The sequence below is a fragment of the Neophocaena asiaeorientalis genome, unplaced genomic scaffold (assembly GCF_003031525.2).
Source record: "Neophocaena asiaeorientalis asiaeorientalis breed wild unplaced genomic scaffold, Neophocaena_asiaeorientalis_V1.1 scaffold268, whole genome shotgun sequence".
NCBI lineage: Eukaryota > Metazoa > Chordata > Mammalia > Artiodactyla > Phocoenidae > Neophocaena > Neophocaena asiaeorientalis.
The window spans coordinates 6,052,661-6,074,344 of NW_020173979.1; the positions used below are offsets into that span (position 1 = coordinate 6,052,661).

At 46.2% G+C, this 21,684-nt stretch overlaps 1 protein-coding gene across 2 annotated transcripts in view; it reads left to right on the plus strand.

Annotated features, from left to right (window-relative positions):
* SLIT3 (slit guidance ligand 3) overlaps positions 1-21,684 on the plus strand; it is a 597,102-nt gene that overhangs the window by 374,130 nt on the left and 201,288 nt on the right. For both annotated transcript variants that reach the window (XM_024753367.1, XM_024753366.1), the window contains exon 5: positions 17,631-17,702. In XM_024753367.1, coding sequence (XP_024609135.1) covers positions 17,631-17,702 — 72 coding nt within the window. The remainder of the gene's footprint in view (positions 1-17,630; positions 17,703-21,684) is intronic.

Below are 21,684 nucleotides of genomic sequence, written 5' to 3' on the forward strand. Positions count from 1 at the left end.
CAAACGCTCTTCCCCTGCATTATTCCTCCTCATCCTTCGTGTCTCCATTTGAGCTTCATTCCTCTGCTGTCTCATATGGGTTGAGCTCTCTTATACATGTTCCTATCATACAAACATCTTGTATTTCTTCATAGTGTCTAAATTATAAATGCTAATCTGAACAATTATTTGCTTATATTTGTCTTCCCTATAAGTCTATAAGCTGCATGAACAGAGAGCTAGTTCACCCCCCTCTTCCCCTGTGCCTAGCACCGTGTCCAGCATATAGTAAGTGCTCAATAAATGTTTGTTGGATGGGCAGATGGATCCGGAAAGACTACATGTTAAATGCAAGCAGAGCATCAGGAAAGCAGTTCATGTGTCACAGAGAGAGCAGAGGAGGAGGGCACCTGCGCAGGTAGCTGGATCAGCCAGGGTGCTCCCTGGTAACCAGGCAAATGACAGCTACTGCACCCAGACCTGCCTCCTGTCCTGCCCTATTGATATTAAACAGAAACAACCCACAAGGAGGACAGGGGCCTTGTCCACAGAGTCAGGGTCCTGTGTTCTTGCCCCAAACTGTGTGACTTTGGGCAAATCCTTTCTCGTTGGGGGCCCCAGTTTTGCCGTCTGTAAACCAAGAAGATTGGATCTTTGGGCTCCAAAATTTGTTAAGAATCATAGGTTCTGAGCAAAGATGCTTTATTCTGAATAGAATCCAATAATGGTCACGGTATTTGGTTCTTTCCCCTAATCTCAGCCAGATCATGTCAGCGAAGCGAATCAGAATGGGAGGACCGACCTGGTTCTTGCTTCCCTCTGGAGCCTCTGTTTGGTGTCATTCTTCCCCAGAAATTGGGAGGGGCTTGGCTGAGAGGCCACAGACACAGTCCTCAAAGGCCAGAGCCTCAGCGGGATCATCGAGCACAAAGCCCAAGGGGAGCCCACCTCCTGCCTCTGGTCACCCTGCTTTAGGGCAGCGTTCAACCCATGGCCTGGCTGAGATCTCAGGACCGGAGTATTTCACCAAGACTTGAAGTGCACTTGTGCATTTCAGACGAGTGCCCCCAAATCATGTACATTCTTTTTCTTTCATTTTCTTTTTTGCATTCGCAGTGTTAGATAATAACCTTGAACCGACATGGCAATCCTTGCAGCTTCGCTCATTCTGTCTGTTATTGGGAGGAATCCGTGACAGGAGTGCAAACTTCCCCAACCATTTCTTCTTCCTTCTTTGTGTTTGTTTGTACGTATCTAGAAGGTCTTCTCTCGGTTTTCTGTCCTTAGGGAAATAGGTCATGGTTAGAAATAAATGAAGAAATGACTTAGAAAAGCTCAGAGAGAAAAAGAGTATAAGGAGAAAGGAGGGAGAATCTTTACTTTCTTTGCCACATAAGTTAAAGAGAATAGGCTTTTACATAAGAGATTAAGAATACTTTTACCTGAGTGCTTTGATGTTATAGTAATAGCCTTCTCACATCATAAGGCCTTTTAACCTTATTCCCTGTTTGGGGTTTTGTTCGTCAGGGCAGAGAGTGTGTTTTCTGTTCTGTGGGTGCTGCCAGGGAGCTTCGGTTATAGATTATTAAAAAGCAAGCTCCAAAGGCCCAGAAGAAAGTGAGGGGCATTCGCAGGTTCAGTGATCTGAGGCTTAGAAAAGTTGATTAAATGGATTAGAATTGAAGGATGAAAAAGACTTCCAAAAACCCAATCCATTCTAAGGTCCATTACTTTATATATATTCTCCAAAATTACATGAATAAAGAGGAAAGAAAGGAAGGAAGAAAAAAACTGGCTTCGGCGCAGAATGTCAATTATGTCGTCTTTAAATCCCCTTTTTACAATGTATTTGACATTTTGAACAGTAGCCAAAAAAGCTATTATAACTATAAAACATACTCACTGGTATAAATCTCGTTCAGCGATTTAAGGTATTGACATGCCTAATTGATACATGTAAGCCAAGACCATTTTCATATCTCATTTCCATATGCTTTCTGCTTTAAGAGAAGTGAGGAGCTGGATCTTAAAAAAAATGAAAAGACTCCCTCCATAAAAATGCTGTAGATTCATCCGCGCCTGACATCCCAGGGGACCACTTCCTGCCACTTTCCTTGATTCAGAGCCAGCTCCTCCTCTAAGTGGCGTTGCTCGGCGGGAAGGTGATGTATACCCAGCTCGAATGCCTGTCAGGCCCTCTTATGATCAATAGGAGAATATTTATATTAATAAAGCACCAAGTTAATTAAATAAAATGGTCCTCTGGGTAAACTTAAGATACTAGAGGATGGGCAGGGATCGATATATTCTGCCATTTGAACATTAAGTATGTGCCTTGAAATTTTATGGAGCTTTTAAAAACTCGCTTTGTAATGTAAAAAGTTTGAAACCTCTACAAGTTTTCTCTGCCAAAGCCCTGTGTCTGGCTTCCAGAGCTGAGGGAGACAGGAAGCACTGGACCCGCTAGAGATGGGAGCTTAGGAGAAGCCCTGGCAGCCCCTCCCCTGGTCTGGGTAGCTCCCCTCCTTGGGGGAGGAGGGTTTGTCCCGGAGGACAGGGCTGGGATGGGAGATGGAGCCGTGAACTCAGGGAAGGGTCCAGACAGGGAGGATGACACCTCCTTGCCCTAGAGCAGCTTTCCACATTGGATGCGAGAGAGACCTTGGACCCCCTCCCGTTCTTGGTCTCCTGGTTGTGGGAAAGCCCAAACCCTGGGGTCTTTCAGAGAGGAGCCTGTCTTCCGGCCTCACAAACCCCTGCTGGCCTCCGCCGGATCCTTTTCCTCTTGCTTTTCTCATCTCTTGTTCTCGCAGCCCGTCTCCTTTATGTGTGTGCGAACCTGCCTCCATCCTGTTTCTCTTTATCTCATACCCATGCAGCTCCCTTTCTCTGTGTGTCTCTGCCTTTCACGGTCTCTTCTGTGCAGTGACTATCTCTGTGCATGTGGGTTTCTCTCTGGCTTTCTTTTTTCTTTTGTTTTCTCTAGTTTTATTCTATCTCACGGTGTCAATCTCTTTCTCCCTGCCTCCCTCTTGGTTTTTGTCTCTCTGCCTGCCAGTCTTTCTCTCTCTCTCCATGTTTCTCTCTTGTATCTTATCTATCCATCCATCCATCCATCTATCCATCTCTATCCCTCTCTGCTTGCGTTCTCCTGCCCACCAACCATTGACTTCAAAGGAGATCTCTCATTCATGGAGGTAGAACCCATGATAGCCCCCACACCAGCATAACAGAGGCTGACTCTCTGGTTTCACCCCCTTGATCCTTGAGCAACTGCCTTCACTCTGGGATAGGAAAACGGTCTTGCCTCGAGCAGCCAGCTCCATCTGCACAGGTGACCTTCATTTCCTAAGAGGTGATGTCATACTTGCTGTCTCAAGTCGTCCTCTCCCAGGGACTGTGTCTTCTCACTTACTTAGCTTTGACCTGCAGCACCTAACTCCCTGGGTACGTCGTGATCACCGTATTAACGGTGACCCTTCATTGAAATGTAAGCCCCAGGACAGTTCTCACAGGGTGGCGAAGAGTCTCTTCTCAGGAGGCTAACCGCAGCCGGGAACCTGCTTTAGTAGCAAAGTCAACTGGCCTTCCCACCTTGACTGATCTCAGCCTTTCCTCTGAAGGCTGTTTCCTGCATGGCTCTGGACCCCTTGGACGCTCACGCAAGTCCCCAGCTTCCTTTGGAAGGTGGAGGACTACTTTGGCTTGTTCTGAGTCTGTGCAGAGGCAGCTGGATCAACAGTCTGCTCTCAGCCCAGAACTGTGTTGTGTTGAGGCCATTTCCTAGTCTGAACCGTGCCTGGGCTGTGATCTTAGCCTCTCCTCCCTGCTGTACCACCAGCTACCTGCTGGCTCTCCTTCTTCTTCTTCCTCTTGATGGAAATCTCCTGCCCAATTCTCCTCTGCACAGCAGTGACCGCACAGCCAACCATGTCCAGCCAGCTTCCTAGGGGGGTTAGAGAGAGCTGTGCGGCTTTCACCTATGTTCCTCTCTCTGCCGCCCCACCCTCTCCATCCTCGGGAGAGCCTGGGAGATTCCAAGAGATTGAGTCTCCCTGCAGGACCTTTGAAACACAGCTTTGAGTGGAACACAATTATTGCTTCCTTTGATATTAAGCTTGACCTTGAGTTGCCGTTTTACAGTTCCTGTGTAATATTTTATGGGACAAAGGAGGCAGGGATTTTCTTGTCTTCAACTCAGAGTGTTTGCAGACTCGAACAGATGCAAGCACTACTCATAATAATTAGTATTTATTAAGTGCTTACAATGAGCCATGGCAACGAGCAAAGAGCTCTGGACTCATTAGGCATTTTATAATAATCCCCTGACACTTCACTGTCTCCAGTTTACAGATGAGGAGACTGAGGCTCAGACAGGGTAATTACTCATGCAAAGTCACACAGCTAGCAAGAGGCAAAGCTGGAGTTTACACCAAGGTCTTCCAGGCTCCTGAGCCGTGTTTTTGATACTGTGCCTCACTGCCTCCTGGGACCTTGACCACATGCAGGACTTCTGGGCTCAGGTATGAAAGGAAAGGAGTTGAGTTGCCAGGAAGAGTGTGGCTCAGGCTGCAATCAATGCACAGTCTCAGAGAGGCCAGGGAGGTGTTTCCCCTTTTTTCCCTCTCCCTCCCCCACCTCTTACCGTGGAGGTCCTGTCCTCTTTGCCTGGGACAGGGGAGTTTATTGTATCTGGCATGAGACTAGTGGCGGCAGTCTCACGTTCGTCACTAATTAATGTCATCTTTGCGGTTTGCTGAGTTCTCCCAGCGCTCACATCCCTTGTCTGGTGCCTTTCAAGCTAAATGGCCAGAAGCAGGTCTGGGATTAAATGTTAGTGTTAACTTCAAACTTGGTGTAAATCTATTGAACTGCATCTATTTTTACATAAATAAGCCAGAGAACAGCATCTGTTCTCCTTTCATCAATACCAGGACAGCCACAGGTGTGAGTTATTAGCAATAACTGTAATCGCTTTGAGTGGAATAGTAAATAGCGCAAGGGTCATGATGAGAAATGTCCTTCTATAGTATTAACATAGACTAATGCCTTAAGCTGCTATATACTTCATCCAACACTGGGATTCCAGAAGCTGGCTTTGCAACTCACAGCGCTGAGCTCTTGCTGAATTGCTTTCCTGCTTTGGTAGAAGATAATCTTGAGCCTTTCTGAAACCACATTGATTTTATAGGCAGATGGCCCCTGGGATAGCATCTCACCTTCACCGTAGAGATTTCACTTGTTTGATGGGGTTCTGAAAAGTTACAAGAAAGAACAGGCATATACAAGCCACATTTCCTTGAGCTGCTGCCCTGCATTCCAAATTCCGGCCTCTGGACAGCTGCAGCCCAAGGCAGAGCCTGCTCCTCTGCCCCTGCCGCCTCCCAGGTCTTCAGGAAAACAGGATGGATTGCAGAAGAGTAACCCCAGTGCTGTATCCTCCTAAGTGTGGGAGGGAGGAGTTGTTCAGTCCACAAAACATTAGTCTTAGTGTCAGGCACGCACACGGCATCCAGAGGAATGTGCAAAGAACTCTTTCCTCATCATCAAGTTGAACATTTAAGGTTACAAGGGGTGGACATTGGAAAGTGGCTTCAACTGCTCCCTAACTACAGTCACGGCTTGCTCTGGGCTGCTTCTCTCCTTCCCACCTCCGCTTCCTCCTTTCCCACCCCCGACTTGACTTCTGCTAATCCTCGGAGGTGAGGAGACTGATCACAGAGCAGATTATCGCAAAGATCATCAAAACTTCCTCACTGCCAGTCATCCCCCTTTTTTTACATCTTTATTGGAGTATAATTGCTTTACAATGGTACCTTTTGACATCTCCTGCAGCTTGAGGCTCAAAGTGTCTCCTTCGGCAGCCAGAGTTTCATTATCTTATATTATCCTAGTCTCCACGAGTGCCAGAAATCAGAAGCGGGCAGATGAAACATTGTCAGGCACACAGCCCCTTTCTGGGTCGAATCCACTTTCCAAATCTGTTGCAACCTCTCAGGCCAGGTTTAATCTCTGTCCCCCAAAACCTATTTATTCGTCGGCTTAGCCTACCTTCCCAGTATAATTGCTCATTCCCATGCTTTAGCTCAGCTCACTAAATACTTCTCAGTTGGAGAATTTATCTGTGGCTCCTTAGAATGCAAGCCTATTCTAGTGGCGTTACTTCACACGCACGATACTCCATCAGGCAGGTGGAGGTGGAAAGGTACGACAAGAGGCCAGAGCCCTTTCTAATCTAAATGGACAAACTGGACTTGGAAAAAAAATCCTCATAGCTTGAGATTTATTCTCTGTCATCCTTGAACCAGGCAACGGCATGAAATCATTTCAACTATTTCTTTTATCCATTCAACAAGTATTTTTTAAGCTATGCGTCAGGCCTTGTGCTTAGCAAAAGTCCCTGACCACATGAAGCTGATAATTTAGTGGGGGAGGGAGGGGACAGTGGGGAAGACCATGTGACCTGACCAGCTCCACCTCTGGTCAGCGTGTAGGTCAGCAACAACAAGCAGTCTTTCCAGATCCAAACTCACTTTACCTGTGTGCAGGCCCATCATTTGCCTTGGTAAAGGCAAGTTAAACAGTGCCCTGGGACGGAGTTAAAAAGACCACCCTGGAGGATGATGTGCCATCTCGCTGGAGCTTTCTTTTTCTGGCAAAGTTTAGAAGACGTGGAAAGGGGATTGCATCCATTACAGATGCACTCCCTGCTTTCTGATGCCAACGGAAATGGGCCCAAGCGGTAACTGAAAATATACATTTGGAATCCACAAGAGAAACACGTGTAGAAAGCACGCTAGCTACCCTCTTCATTTTTGCTGATTATTGCACAAGCAGTTCTTCACCTATGGGATGCTGTGCCTCGGAACTTTCGCTGTCAGGACACCGTCTGGGAGGCAAATGAGGGTACTCAGGTCAGCAATTAATCACAAAGCAGGCCAAGTGCACATGCTTCATTTCAGAACAATTCCATAAACGCTCCCCCCACCCCCTCACTCGCAAGGTTTCATCTCCTAATTGCAAAAGGCTTTGGGGCATGGGAATGTCTTTGTGAATAAGAGCGGACTCAATTTGGGCCATCTCTCTAAAGAAGACAAGAACGCTTCTCCAATTAATCAGCAAATGCTTGGCTCCAGCGTTCGGCCAAAGGATCGATTTACATAAAGCTACTTCTCAAGATGAATTTGCCTCTCCCTCGACTCCTTCTGCATGCCCCTTGTCCAGCCAGCATTAGACATGCTACTGGATTTCAGATTGACAGTGTCAGCTACGACAATCAAATTAGGGCTGAAAGCCTCAGAGGGTTGCCAAGAGAGAGGGACGGAGGGGAAGGAGGGGGTGGGAACAGTATGTCAGCCAGGGAAGAGGATGGATTGCACAGAAATGGGCTCCCTTTCCCAAACCCCATTGGCCAGACACACAGCTTCAAACAAAGGAAAATAAAACACCAATCTCCATCTTTTTGAACCGAGTGGACCACTCCTCCCACCCCAAGCAATATTGACAAATCAAAACAAAACATCTCATTGTGTGTGGTGGTGGGGGAGGGGGGGCAGTTGGCAGGGGTCTGTCTCAGGTACTTGATTAGATCCTTAAGATCAGATGATTTTCGGCACCAGATTTCTGCACATGACGTAAGGATACCTGAATCACAGTTTTACTCCCTGAAGGGTGCGTTGGTGATGAACGCACAGACTCAAGTCAGATGCCAGTAGTTGGAATCCTGGTGATGTTTTCTGGACCATTTAGTGGCACAGGGAAGTCAGGACCAGAATAGAAGGCACAATTGGGCTGAGAATTAGAACTCCCCAGTCCCGTCTAATGTAACTCATTTGTCACTAAATTGTGATAATCCCAGAGATTAGTATACTGTTGAGAGGCTAAGCCTCTGTACCACTGGCTGGAGAGGATCAGTCAATTATATGTAATGCTATTTCATGAACACAAAGAGCCTTAGTTGGGGCTGCATATGATAATCAAATGCAAAAAGCTTCTATTTGGACTGGAAGTATTGGTTATATCCTGTCAGCCCTAGAAGGGTGATGGTTTGGAAAGGCCCAGATTAATTCCTATGGCTAGAAGGAGATTCTTTGCTCCCAGGAGGGATGGCTGAATGACTGGAATATTTCAATTCATGACTTGCTTCCCCGAATCCAGAAGTTTCTATCTTGACTGGATCCCTTCCACATTTCCTATTGGTAACCCAAACCCGCCTGCTGTGCCCCCACCACCAAGCAGTACTCCACTGGGCTCCTTTAGATTGGCTCCAACATCTAAAACTCTTTCTCTCTCTCGGCAATGAGTGGACACATAGCTACAGCCTCCAGCTCCTAGCCTTACCCTAGAACTGCACTGTCTAATACAATAGGCATCAGCCGCATGTGGTCATGGAGCACTTAGAGGATGGCTGGCTCGAATTGAGATGTACATAAAACACACACCAAATTCCGAAGACTTGGTATGAAATGAAAAAAGAATTGTGAAGTATCTCACTAATATATTTTCATATTGATTTCATATTGAAATGATTATATCTTGGGTATGTCAGGTTCAGTTAAACACTTTATTATAATATTCATCTCAACTGTTTCTTTCTTTTGTTTTTTTTGTTTCTTTGTTTTTTTGTTTTTTGCCGTACGCGGGCCTCTCACTGTTGTGGCCTCTCCCGTTGCGGAGCACAGGCTCCGGACGCACAGGCTCAGCGGCCATGGCTCACAGGCCCAGCCGCTCCGCGGGATGTGGGATCTTCCCGGACTGGGGCACGAACCCACGTCCCCTGCATCGGCAGGCGGACTCCCAACCACTGCGCCACCAGGGAAGCCCTTTATTGTTTTTAATGCTGCTGAGAGAAACATTTTAATTGCATCAGTAGCTCATATGATACTTCCATGGGACAGCACTGTTCTAGAATTAGTGGGTCTTCCCTGGAGGGGTGCTGGCCTCCACACCCTTCAGCCCTTGAAGTGTTTTGTTGGCCAGCACATAGGGTTATTTGGTTTTGACTTAGGGGAAATTAATTTAAATGGGCCCTGCATTCCCCTAGCTCACCCCCTCACTATTATTATTGTCCACATTCAGCCTACTTTACTCATTTGCTTTAACCTGCGAAACCCTAATACATTTGAGTCTGTGGTCTCTGGAACGACTGCCCAGAAAGGGTGCCCACACTAGTAACTACTCAGAGAGTAAACCAATAACCCTCACTCCATTTTCAGCCTTTTGTAGCAGCTCGTAGCCCTCAGCCCCTCAGAGGATCCTTAAGTTCCACTGTGCTTGAACACCAGGTCTTCATCTGCAGTCACGGCTCTAGATCTGCCACTCAGCCTGGCTGCGTCGTTCGGCTCACTACCTGCCCTCCAGTGATTTCTCCCCTAGATCGCAGCGCTCCTAGAAAACTGTAGGAAATCACTTGTCTGTGAGGCCCCACCAGGAATGTCCTCATCTTAGTCAAGCATAGTCTCACCTGCCTGTTTGGGAGGGACACAGTGCTTGGTTTGCCTCTGCCATATCTCTGAGATCCCAGGGAGGGGTGTAACCACCCATGAACTCTTAGTTCTTCCTAGGTCAGCCTCCAAACTGGGCCCCTGAGTGGCTTTCTAAAATATAGATTAGATGTTGTCACTCTGCCCGTCTCGGCCTCCCCCTGTAAGGAGACCCTATCCATCTATCCTCTATCTATCTACCTATCCATCTATCTATCTATCTACCTACCTACCTACCTACCTACCTACCTACCTATCCATCCATCCATCCATCCATCCATCCACCCATCCATCCATCCACCTACCTACCTATCCAACCATTATTTATCTATCTATCTCTTTATCTATCTACCTACCTACGTACCTATCTATCCCATGGGCATTTCGCCCGACACCAGCAGGGTCACACCTGAGACACAGGAGGCCTTTGCATCTTGGACCCAAGCAGACTAGATACATAAAGAAGTAAGATGCTATGTTTGTTAACCTCATGCTAATGAAATGAAGATAGTGATGTGCATTTATATCCTGCGTTCAAATATGGAAAGCACTTGCTTGTCCATTATATATAATGCTTATCCTAATATCACAGAAGTACAAGTTGAGGCTTAGAGAATTGTATTAATGCTCATAAAGACACGCGGCTACAACATGAACTTAACACCTAATCACATACACTAATCATTCTACCCATATTCTCACACTTGCCCAAAGTGTCCAGAACTCATTCCCAAGGTTTCTGATTCAGTAAGTCTGGGATGGGTCCTAGGAATTGGCATTAAACTTTTTTTATTATGGAATGGGCTTCCCTGGTGGCACAGTGGTTGAGAGTCCGCCTGCCGATGCAGGGGATGCGGGTTCGTGCCCCGGTCCGGGAGGATCCCACATGCCACAGAGTGGCTAGGCCCGTGAGCCACGGCCGCTGAGCCTGCGCGTCCGGAGCCTGTGCTCCGCAACGGGAGAGGCCACAACAGTGAGAGGCCCGCATACCACACACACACACACACACACACAAAATTTTATTATGGAAAATTTCACTCTTGTGTAAAAGTCAAGCACAGATTTTAAATGTACCCCCTTTATACCCATCACTCAGCTTTAATAAGTATCAACTCATGGCCAATCTTGTTTCATCTATACTTCTACCCGGTTCTCCCTCTTCTGTATTATTTTGAAGCAAAACCCAGACATCATCATTTCATCCTTAATTATTTCAGTAAGTATCTCTCATAGATAAAGACATAAATGAAAAGAACAATAATAACGTAGCAAATATATCCAAACACAATACCGTGATCATATCTAAATTATTTTAAAAACCAGGGACCTGTATTTTTTTCAAAGCATCATCAGTAAATTCTGATCAGGTAGATGGTGAGCCCCACTGTGAGAACAGCTGCCCCGTGCCATGCCAACTCTTAATAACATTTTCAAACTGTCCTGATTTTTATCAAACTGTCCACTTTAAAAGACAAATCCATGGACTTCCCTGGTGGCACAGTGGGTAAGAATCCACCTGCCAATGCAGGGGACACGGGTTCGAGCCCTGGCCCAGGAAGATCCCACATGCCGCGGAGCAACTAAGCCCGTGTGCCACAACTACTGAGCCTGTGCTCTAGAGCCTGCACGCCACAACTACTGAAGCCTGTGCGCCATAACTACTGAAGGCTGCACGCCTAGAGTCCATGCTCCGCAACAAGAGAAGCCACCGCAGTGAGAAGCCCGCGCACCGCAACAAAGAGTGAGTCCCACTCACTACAACTAGAGAAAACCCACACACAGCAACGAAGACCCAATGCAGCCATAGATAGATAGATAGATAGATAATAGATAGATAGATAGGTAGATAGATAGATAAAATCCAAAATACTTGATGAAACGAATCTGCATCTCTGCAAGTCCCAGTGATTCAGATTGGCATCTTTCCCTTTCCCTGCTCCTAAAATCCAAAAAAGATTTTGGACCTCGAGTAAAACAAAACTGTGAATTATTTTCCTTGGTGGTTAGGAACAGTCTTGCAGTGTGAATTAAATACAGGCTTCCTTCTTGTTGAAAAGGAAAAAAGAGTGAAACTGCAGCTCTTATTTTTTGAGGTGTCTAGATGTTTATGTTCATATAAAGGAGTCTGTTTATTTGTATCTGGGGTCAATGAGATGCAAGTTCCAGGAGTACAGAAACTTGGTTCTGTTCATTTTTGTGTCTCAGTAGTGTAGCATGTAGTAGGTGCTCAATTCATTTTTTTGTTGAGTGAAGTAAGAATCTGAACTGGCATTTAATCCACCAATATTAAACACCTGAACGCTCTGACTAGGACTTTTCTAATGAGCTTATCAAAGAAGGCGCAGTAGAAGGAGCTCTTATTGAAATGTTTCATTCAGTAACTTTTTCACATCAAGGGAGCAGGCAGTGTCAACTCTTAATGCCGTGAAATATTAGAAACCCAGCCGGAGCAGTGGGAAATCATTGTTTTTGTCCCCCATTGATACTTTGAGTCTCTGGGTCTCTGGCATTTCTTGCAGGAAATGATTCAGGTACTCCACTGTAATCTCCCTCAGACAGAGGATGCTATTAACTGGACACTCAGCTGGAGGTACCAGGGCTTCCTAGCTGGGACATACGTTTGGGGCTCATTTGGTTTTGACGGTGACCCAACTGCAAACATATAATCTTGCTTATTAAGATAAATCACCTGCACAAGAGATTTACCTTTTAAGATAAATCCTCCCCGAAGCCCACATTGTAAAACCCCCAGGGAATAATTTTTCCTGCATATCTGTCCCTCCTGCTGTATCAAATAAGGTAAGCAAAACAATATCTTTCTCTTTGGATCCTAGAGCAGAGTGATGTGTCATGGTTACCATATTTGAGGAGTTGGGGGTAGGGGATCAAGGTTCAGCTTTGTATAGGATGGTAGCATTGAGAGTCCAAGAAATTTTAGATTCATAGATTATCCATCAGAAATGAAATGAGTTTGGATTGATACCTACTGCACCAATGGGCGGTTTCTTCCTACTAGGCAGTGAGTGACTAGGAAAGTAATTTTAATACGTACTCAGGGCAAAGAGAATCAGAATCGCAATTCACTGCCCTGATCCCAAATCCAATAAAGGATTCTAAATATAAGTGCTTTTAGGTCATCCCCTCTTTTAGTTTGGCTACTCAAGAGTTGATGGATTTTTTCTTTTTAATGTTACTAAAAAGGCATTTGATTGGTCTTAGTGCAAAGGGTTCGGGGAGGTAGATAAAGAAGGTACCAGATTAGGTTGCTCCAGTTTTCTTTGCTCAGTTGCTTCCCACCCCCTACCATGCATGGCCTCTTGATCGTTGATCCTGGATATGTCATCTTTCAGGGGTGATTTTTTTTTAATCTTCTGAGATTAAAGATTTTTTAAAAAAAATCTTTCCTGATTTAGGAAAACTGACCTTGAAGCCTTCTTGTGAAATGCTTTGGTTTGGATCCCTTGGGTTCCCTTTGCTGACATTGGCCCCCATCTCCTGATTCTTTGGACTTTGCTGCTGAAAGTCGTGGCTGGGAACTTCTTCGGCAACCTGTCCTTGAGTTGCTAGTGTCACTTCATCCAGCCTTATGGAGAACAGGCAGAGCCAGGGAATTTGCATTTCTCCTGGGTGGTCTAACCAAGGACTGTCTGATGCTGGGCTACAAAGACCCAGATCCCTTGGTTAGAGACAGGAGCTCCCAGGGTTTGGGGCTAAGACCACCACTTTACCTAATTGTCCTTTATTTCCTTCTCCGTCCTATTTCCTCCATCCCTTACTTGCCTCTCCCAGGAGTACTTTGTGAATCCGTCACTTGGTCAAGCATCTGCGTCTGAGCGAGCCCAACCTAAGACAGAACTTTACTCCTGAATCAACCTCTCCTGTTTTATCCAAAAGAATCTAGAGTCAAATATGAATACTCGTATCTAGATGATAGATGAGGGGAAGTTTAACCTCCCTCAGACTTTATGGAAAGAATATTAGCAATGTTTATATGTTCTATTCTTTGCAGAGTTGTAGGCATATGTCCTGAGGATAGTGAAAAGGGACATTTTCAGCAATGCAAATCCAGGGCTAAATGGAGGGAAAGTCCAAGAAATACATGCAGCCTTTCACTGAATGCCTCCAGGGTTCCAGGTTCTGTGCAAAGCATACACATACCAATTCATTTCATCCTCAGTATTAATCTGCAAGAGATCAGTAAAATTAATAGCCTCACTGTAAAGATGGGGAACCTGAGTCACAGAGCATTTCAGTAGTTTGTGTGATCATACAGCTAATAAGTGGCTCTATCCACTTCCCACACAAGAATTCCCTAATTCTTGAGGAGCTTCCAAGTCCCATTCTGTACCTTCGGAATAATTTGACATGGACCTCTAGGAGCCATAAACTTCCATTTAACACAGACAGGACTTTCTGGTAGCATGAAGGTGACCGAGACAAACGCATTGTCCCCACCAGAGCAAAAAGGAGAGCATTTACCTGTTTCTTGCCTTGCCTGGTAAACATGGGGAGGTAGGGGTGGGGTGAAGGTGGGGACTGTCATTCACTGTTGCTCTGAGAACAAAGCATGTCTGACATTGCAGGGAGAGCCCCGGGAAGCATTTCAAAAGCTCCACTGGAACTAGACAACCTTTCAATCCATTTATCAAAGCGTCTGCAGTCCCTGTTTCAAGGTAGATGAAGCAATAGTAAATTTGCGAAGAAAGTTAATCTGTGTCCAAAGCATTTTAGTAAATTAAAAAGTGGGGGGGATGTTGGCTGGAAGGGGGATATATTGGCTCTTGCCAACTCCTATTTGACTTACTGTCTCCTTAATAAGTCCTCTCTGGTCTGGTGTTTTTGGATGGAATGATCAGCCAGTTAATCATTTTCTAGAAGCAGGAAAATGCACTTTAGCTAATGCAGTTCGCCCTTCTTTCAGAATCCTAATTATTTAAAAAGGCATCCCAGTCGGGAACCCCACTTCCCAACAAAGAAAGCCTTTCCCGCCAGCCATCTTCCTTTATTTCCCCAGAAAATCCCAGCTCACCATTCTTTCTCTCACCCTACTCCAACCTCATCCCGTTCATCTAAGGTTAAAACAAAAAAAAAAAAAAAAAAAATCCCTTTCAAACCTGGTCACTTTTGAGCCTTTTCCCTCAGGAAGAGGGAGGCACTAAACCCCCAACAAGCAATTGGCCGGAACTAAGCTCGTGGGCACTATGGATAGATTTTGTTATTTTTATTTAAGTGTCAGCCGAAAATGGTGGCTCTCGTCTCTCTCAAGGATAGCACTTAACAATAGCTCCATGCTCTGGCATCACGCTGAGATAAACACACTATTAGGAACCCCCACAAAGGCCCCGAGATAATTGTGAAGGGACAGTTACCGAAAATGAAGCGCCCAGCCCTGAACCCTCCTCCACACCCCATCAGTAACACCATTAAAGCTGTCAGTTTGTCAGCCCACTGGAGGTATTTATGAAATCAATATACAGTCCTGCAGATGGATGGCCGCGGTATTGTTAGCCAGAGAAGAGAGGCTCAATGGAAAATAAAATTAATAAAATTTACAAGCAGATTGTCATGGGTAGCAGATAAATTCCCTACAATCTACTGTTTCGCTCAATTGCGGCAGGAGGAAAGCCATGGCAGGGAGACGGAAAGAGCTGTACTTTCAACGAGGCTCCTGAAAGTAGGAGCAACCCTGGGTATAGTTACAGCGAGAAAATAGTGAACGGAAACCCAAGTGGCCGTCCCATCCAAGTGCAGGGTTTTGTCTGTGTGACCGCTTTCGTGGGAGATTGCCCAGCCACTCCATCAGATTTTTCTGCTTAAATACGGCTGTCCTTTCTTCATCCCGCTGTACTGCAAACCAGCACCCTCATACAATTGCTATTCTTTCAGTATACCGGGGTGCCTTAAACTCAAAGGGTTAATGCGTAATTGGGATATGTACCCCTTCATCTGGCTTCCAAGCGTTTTTAGAGCTGATCGTTCGAAACTTCTCTCCTGTATCCTCCACCTGCCCCTGATTTTGATCATTAGCCGTTTGCCAAAAGTGTGGCCTGAGCTGTTTCCCAGAGCGGCCAAAACTAGCATCTGAGCCTGGGAGGCTAGCGGGCAGGGGCTTGCTGTCCTGGAGACCAGCCTTCACTTGGCAGAAAAGACTAGGCCCATTGTGGCTGCCGGAGCCTGGGGTATAGCCCAGATGCCTGGTGGAAATTGCATTAGTCAGATGACAGGACCTGGGCCCCTTTCTCTTAGAGGCTGATGGAGAGCAGAGGAGTGGCCTTGGTGACACTGCCTGACCTCTACTGTCATCTTGGGCTTTGTTCAGCGCCCCGACTCCAGGCTGGAGCCCTGCTCATTGAATCAGGCCCAGCCAGGGGAGCCTGCAGTGGGGCTCCCTGTGCATTTGAATTTACTTATATCAGTCACAGGCAGAGGAAACTGGATTTGAGATGGGGAGCACCCTGTTATTCAGCCCCAGGATTTCTCTCTGTATTCATCTCTGCACCCTACCCCAACTCTGAGCCTTGCCTTGGTATCTAACAGCGGCCCCAGACAATCCCCACGTGTCTTGAGTTTGAGCCCGCCACTCAGAGTTGCCCGCTCAGCTCAGCCGATGAGAGCAGGAAAATGGGCTCCTCTCTTCTGCTTCCTATGTTTCCTCCTGCTTCCTGGCAAAATGATGATTTAGAGGGCCCAGGTTTTAGTGGAGGATGCTCGTCTGACCTCTCTTTCCAAATATATTTGGAGTCATCTATAGCTTTTGATTAGGTGCCCCTGGAAAATCAGTGTGGGAGTGTCCACCCGTCTCTAGGACAACACGGCAATTTAAGACGCGTTTACCCTGTGACCCAGCACATTCTCCTTATAGGACTTTATACCAAGAAAGTAGCTGTACAAGTGTCCTCAAAATGTGTGGGCAGGAAAATTCATCCTGGTGTTTCCTTAAATGGCAAGTAAATAAATACCTAGCGCTGTGGGATCATATAGCCATCTATAGAATTGGATGATACACAGCCATTAAAAATGTTGGCATAGGGGCTTCCCTGGTGGCGCAGTAAGGAGAGGCCCGGGTACCGAAAAAAAAAAAAAAAAAAAGGTTGGCATACATGTACTGTTAATGACAGGAACAGATGTTCTCAATATAGTATGTGAAAAAAGAGGTTAAAACAGACTACATACTATGAGATCAGATTGATAAAATTTATATATATATTACTCCTAATTGGTAGCAGTGGTTGTGTCTGGGTAGGTAATTTTTTACCTTAATGTCTGAAGGTTTTTGTGTTCTTTTCAAAATAATAGATATATATATATATATGATTACTTACTAAGACCCCAAGCAAGCTTGGGGTATGAATGAAAACAAGTGCATGTGTTTGGTCCAGCAAAAAATAAAACTGGAAAACAAAATGAAAAAAAAAAAATGCATGGGTCTTAGGAAAGGATATTGAGGCTTTGGGGATTCTTAAAGGGGACCTTGGTATAAGACTTGGATTTGAGCCAGCTTCAGGACCTGACATTTTGTCCCTTCCCCTCCCTGCTCAGAGCAACATGTTAGCATTGCTAAATGCTACATGAGGTGCAGTGGGACCCCCATTTTGGGTGGGTTTGTGGAAATGCAATTTGAATTCATCATGCCTGTCACTAGCACGATCCAGGTGGCCCCCAGGGGTCTCTCTGGGGCTCTCGAAAAGCAGAGAGGGTCATCCCCCATCGGAAAGTCAGGATGGCCAGGCTCCATTCCAATCTCAGATGAGAAAGGCAGAGAGAGTTCCTGAGAAGATGGGAGACTGAGTGGTGTTGACCCTGCGGTGGGGGAGGGATGCTGTGCCGAGGCGGAGGAAGGGGTCATCTCTGGGAGGTGGCAGAACAAGAGAATTGGGTGTAGTGTGTGTGCAACAAATAACCCAGCACTTGGCTCGTGGCCTGGAGGTGTGAGACCACCCACAGAGCCCGCCCTGGAGGCGAGCCGCTGGCCTGGTAACCATTTCAGCAAGGCCATCGCTAGAAGAACAATGTGAAGGCTTGTAAGCAGCCTGGGGCCTGAGACTAAACAGTCCCCCAAACACTCCTGACCGCAGAGGCAGCCTCCAGAGGGGTTTTGTTATCATAATGAGATGCAGATAAAGCCGGGCCTGGGTCCTTAATGCCTGTGCCTCTTCTCTTCTTGTTTAGAGATCTGAGCGAAAACCAGATCCTGGGGATCCCGAGGAAGGCGTTCCGAGGCATCGCAGACGTGAAGAACCTGTAAGTGATGTTTTTGTTGCTTCGTTGCAGATGTGGTTCTCCGGCCAGAGCAGGGGTGAGGGACACGGGACAGGGAAGGGGTATCCCCGTGACTTGTGCCCTCAGTCCAGGCGCCTTTGAGACAGATTGAGGGGTGTGCTTAAGTGGTTTCCAGGGAACACACGTCGAACACCACGGCAGCTCCAGGGAGTCTTATTCTTCTCTGGAGATTTGTCCCCAGGTATGAACATAGAGTCCCAGACCTGAGTCACAGCCTGGCCGCACTCTGTGGGCCTGGGGCTCGACTCAGCTTCTCCCAAGGTCATCACCTTCTATAAAATAGGGATGATAGCCTGGTGGGGTATTGATGCAAACGATAAAATGTTTTTTACGCTTAGTGCCTCGTACATAGTAAGTGTTCTGTAAATGGGAGACAAAGATGGTGAAGATCTCACTGTTAGGATCTTATGAGGGAGAGTCAGGACTTGTGTCCCAGGATCATGGGGAGACATAGCCAGATCTACTGCACTAGATGCTTGGGGTTTTTCTTAATTTTTATTTGGAAATAATTATTGATTCACGGGAAGTTTCAAAAATAGTAGACTAGTCTGTGTTCGCTTTTACCCAGTTTTCTCCCAGTGGTAACACCCTGTATAACTCTCATATAATATTAAGCCAGAAAATTGACACGAGTGCAATCCACAGACCGTATTCTTCAGATGTCCCAGTTTTACACACGCTCATTTGTGTCTGTGTGCGCACATGTACGCATGTGCAATGCTGTGTCATTTTATCACTTGCAGATCCCGTTGCCCATTACTGCAACTGATGCAGAACTGTTCCATCACCACGCTTTTGAACTTGCCAAATAACCTTTGCTGTTTCCTACCTGGCCCCCTGCTGTCGGCTTATCAGGACTCCCGGGCCCTTCCCTTCACGAGGAGTGTGCCTCCAGAATTTTCTGACTACACCACTGTGCCCGTGTGTTTGGAGAGGGGTAGAGAGGAGGCATTTCTGCCCACTGACCTCCTCCACAGGCTTGCATCCCACTTGAGAAGTCTTGAAGGAGATTTTTTTTAAAACTGCTTTAGCTCTTAGTTCTCCCTGTAAGTACTGCAGGGACTTTGGCGTGCCGGGAAGCTGATGTGGGCTTCCTGATACAAGCTATGTGCCTCCCCTTTGCTGAGAACCGAGCAGAAAGCTTTAGGCGTTTGACATGCAAAGCACACCAGAGGGCAGAGGCATCTGGGGTGCAGGGAGCAGGGAACAGAGAGCACTTTGCAAGGGGCTCCAGACAGCAGGCTACCCATTGCTTCATCTGGGAGCATTTGCCCACAAGCAGGAGCGGGCCGGGAGGAGCAGACAAAGCTGCAGAAAGTGTGACTCGAGATGGTGCACATAAAGCAAAACTAAGAGGTTGTGTTGATTAGCATCCCAGAAAAGCAAGACGAGAGGGGAACTTACAGATCCAATAAAACCCCACAGATCAGCAGTGGGAAAATTGAGGACCAGAGAAGGGCAGTGACGAATTTAAAGTCAACCAGCTTCTTGATGGTTGAGCCCTAAATTAACATCTTACATACATAAAGTGGTATATCTAGCCTATCTCATGGCTCTAATTTTAAATGGGCCAGTTAATAAGAAAACATTGTGGTGATAGATAAGCAGGGCTGTGTAATTACCAACTACATTTTTGATTCTCAAGAAGGTGATTCAGTCTCACAGTGGTCCTCAATAGTTGCTGGGGTTTGGGGGGGTCATTGTTGTTGTTTTCCTGTACTGTCTCTAACTTCACAAAGGCCTCAGGAGCTAAAAGTGTTAAGAGTCCACAAACTCAAGAACTACGGACAGGCCCTCCTTCTCCACCTGGATGTGTGTCCTAAACAGCAAGGATCTAGTGGGACAGGGGAGGAGAGTAAACTCACTGCTTAAAGGATGAATTAACCAACAAAACGAAAGGGGTTGGTTACTTCATACTTCTAATCAGTTCAGTCACCATACTCTGGGGGGCCAGAACTTCTAAGACCCAGATGTGTAATTCTCAGGTGACTTACGGTATAATTGGGGACAAGAAACGTGCATATGAGAGGAAGTTTAACAATTTAACAGTCCACAGCAAAATGGTCCAGTGAGTGGCCAGGCATTATGAAGGACTGTCAGAGCTCAGAGAAGAACAGTAGCTTTAGGCAGTGTCGCCCAAAGGGTGGCCATCTGATTAATCTGTGTCTGGTTCCCAGCTGTTCTGCGTACTGAGTCTGTGACCCCGGGTACAGTACTTGACACTTCTGAGCCTAGATTTCTTCCAGAGGGAGAGGAGGGTAAGAATTGTACCTAACCTCTTAGCGGTCTTGTGAAGGTGAATGAAATGATGTGTATGAATAACTCAGTACTACGCTTGGCATGTGGAAGGTGCTTAGAAAGTTCTAGCTACTATTACTGCTGTCTTCCTTTGTTTTTGTTATAATTGTAAAGACTTTCACGGAGCCCGGAATGATGATTGGAATCTGCCGAATGAACAGGCAAATAGCGTGTGCAGAGTGGGGAGGCAAACCTGTACAAGGTGTGTTTTAAGGGACCTACGCCAAGCCGTCTCATGGGAGTGGAGGGATTGTGACGCGGAGTAATAGGTGATCAGGTCAGAAAGAGAAGTGGGGACCAGGTGGTGGCGAGCCTCGCCTGCAAGGAGTATGGACTTTAGATGTAGGTACTGAGAAGGTGACTAGCTTCCGATCTGGGAAAGGTCATGATGAAACCATTGATTCTGGAAGAGGAACCTAGGACAGGAGAAGGTGGAAGAAGGAGGGGGCCAGTGGGAGATGAGGCTGTGGTCCAACGTGAGGGATCAGGGCTCGCAGTCAGGAATGAAAGGAGGAGCCCCCAGTAAGACGCCAGTGGAGACCGAGGCAAGAGAAGTGGCAATCCACGAGTTAGGAGAGGGCAGGGAAAGGACGGGGAACATGATAAGCTCCATATTTGGATGACACCGAGAATGATGGTACATTCTCATAGTCATTTATCCATGCAGCCCTCAAAATGCTTTTCGAGCTCCTACTACATGCCAGTTCTGGGGGGTAAATGCAGGAAGTAAGATACGTATCTGTGAGCTCTGCCTTCTTGGAGCTCCCACTCCACAGAGGTTGAAAGATCAGGGGAAGAACCAGGCTGGAAGATGATGAGTTGAGTGTAAAGTAGCGTCCCGTCTTCCACAGGCAGTGTGGACGGAGCGTCTTCTATGTGTTGGTGAATTTGACATCCTGTCCTGTTTCTACTGGTTATGGGACTTTGGTCTGTGACCACAGCTACATCTCTGGTTTGACTAAGAGGGAGTGAAATTAAATAATCCTGTGGCCTTAAGAGAAAATGAAGTGTGGGTAATTGGATGTATAGGACCCAAGCTGAGGAGCAAGTTCGAGAAGGGAGGCATCTGGGTAAAGGTTGATGACTGAAGTTGTGCGTTTAAATATGTGTCAGTACCTGTAAAATACGAGACGCTTTGCGGAAATTAAATTTGTATAAAACCTGTTAAGGAAACACCCTCCTCCGACCAGACCTCAATTACCCACTTGTAGAGATTGTCTCTTTTGTGAGTGATGAGTAGTGAATTTTAAACCTCAGGAATGTACATCCCTGTCATCGATCTGTTTATAAACGACCTGCCAGCCCTCGAACATTCTCCATCACCTTGTGTGAGCTCAGGGAATATAACACTCTTCTACTTGTTATTTAAGTAAAATAAAATAGGGGAAGATGATAAATTATTGGAATGTCAGGCTTGAAATACCAACTGGGCCTATGTGTGATACCATATGCTTCACTAAGAGGAGAAAAGCAAGGATTGGCTATTTCTTGTTTATAATTTTGTAGTTTTGATATGGATTTTCTTTGCTTGTCCCGACAGTCCCCCTCAAGAAGGAAGAGACTGTGTTACCCCATTTTCCAGATGACAAAATTGGGTTTGGTTTTTTACTTTTTTTTTTTTTTTTTTTTTTTTTTTTGGGGACCC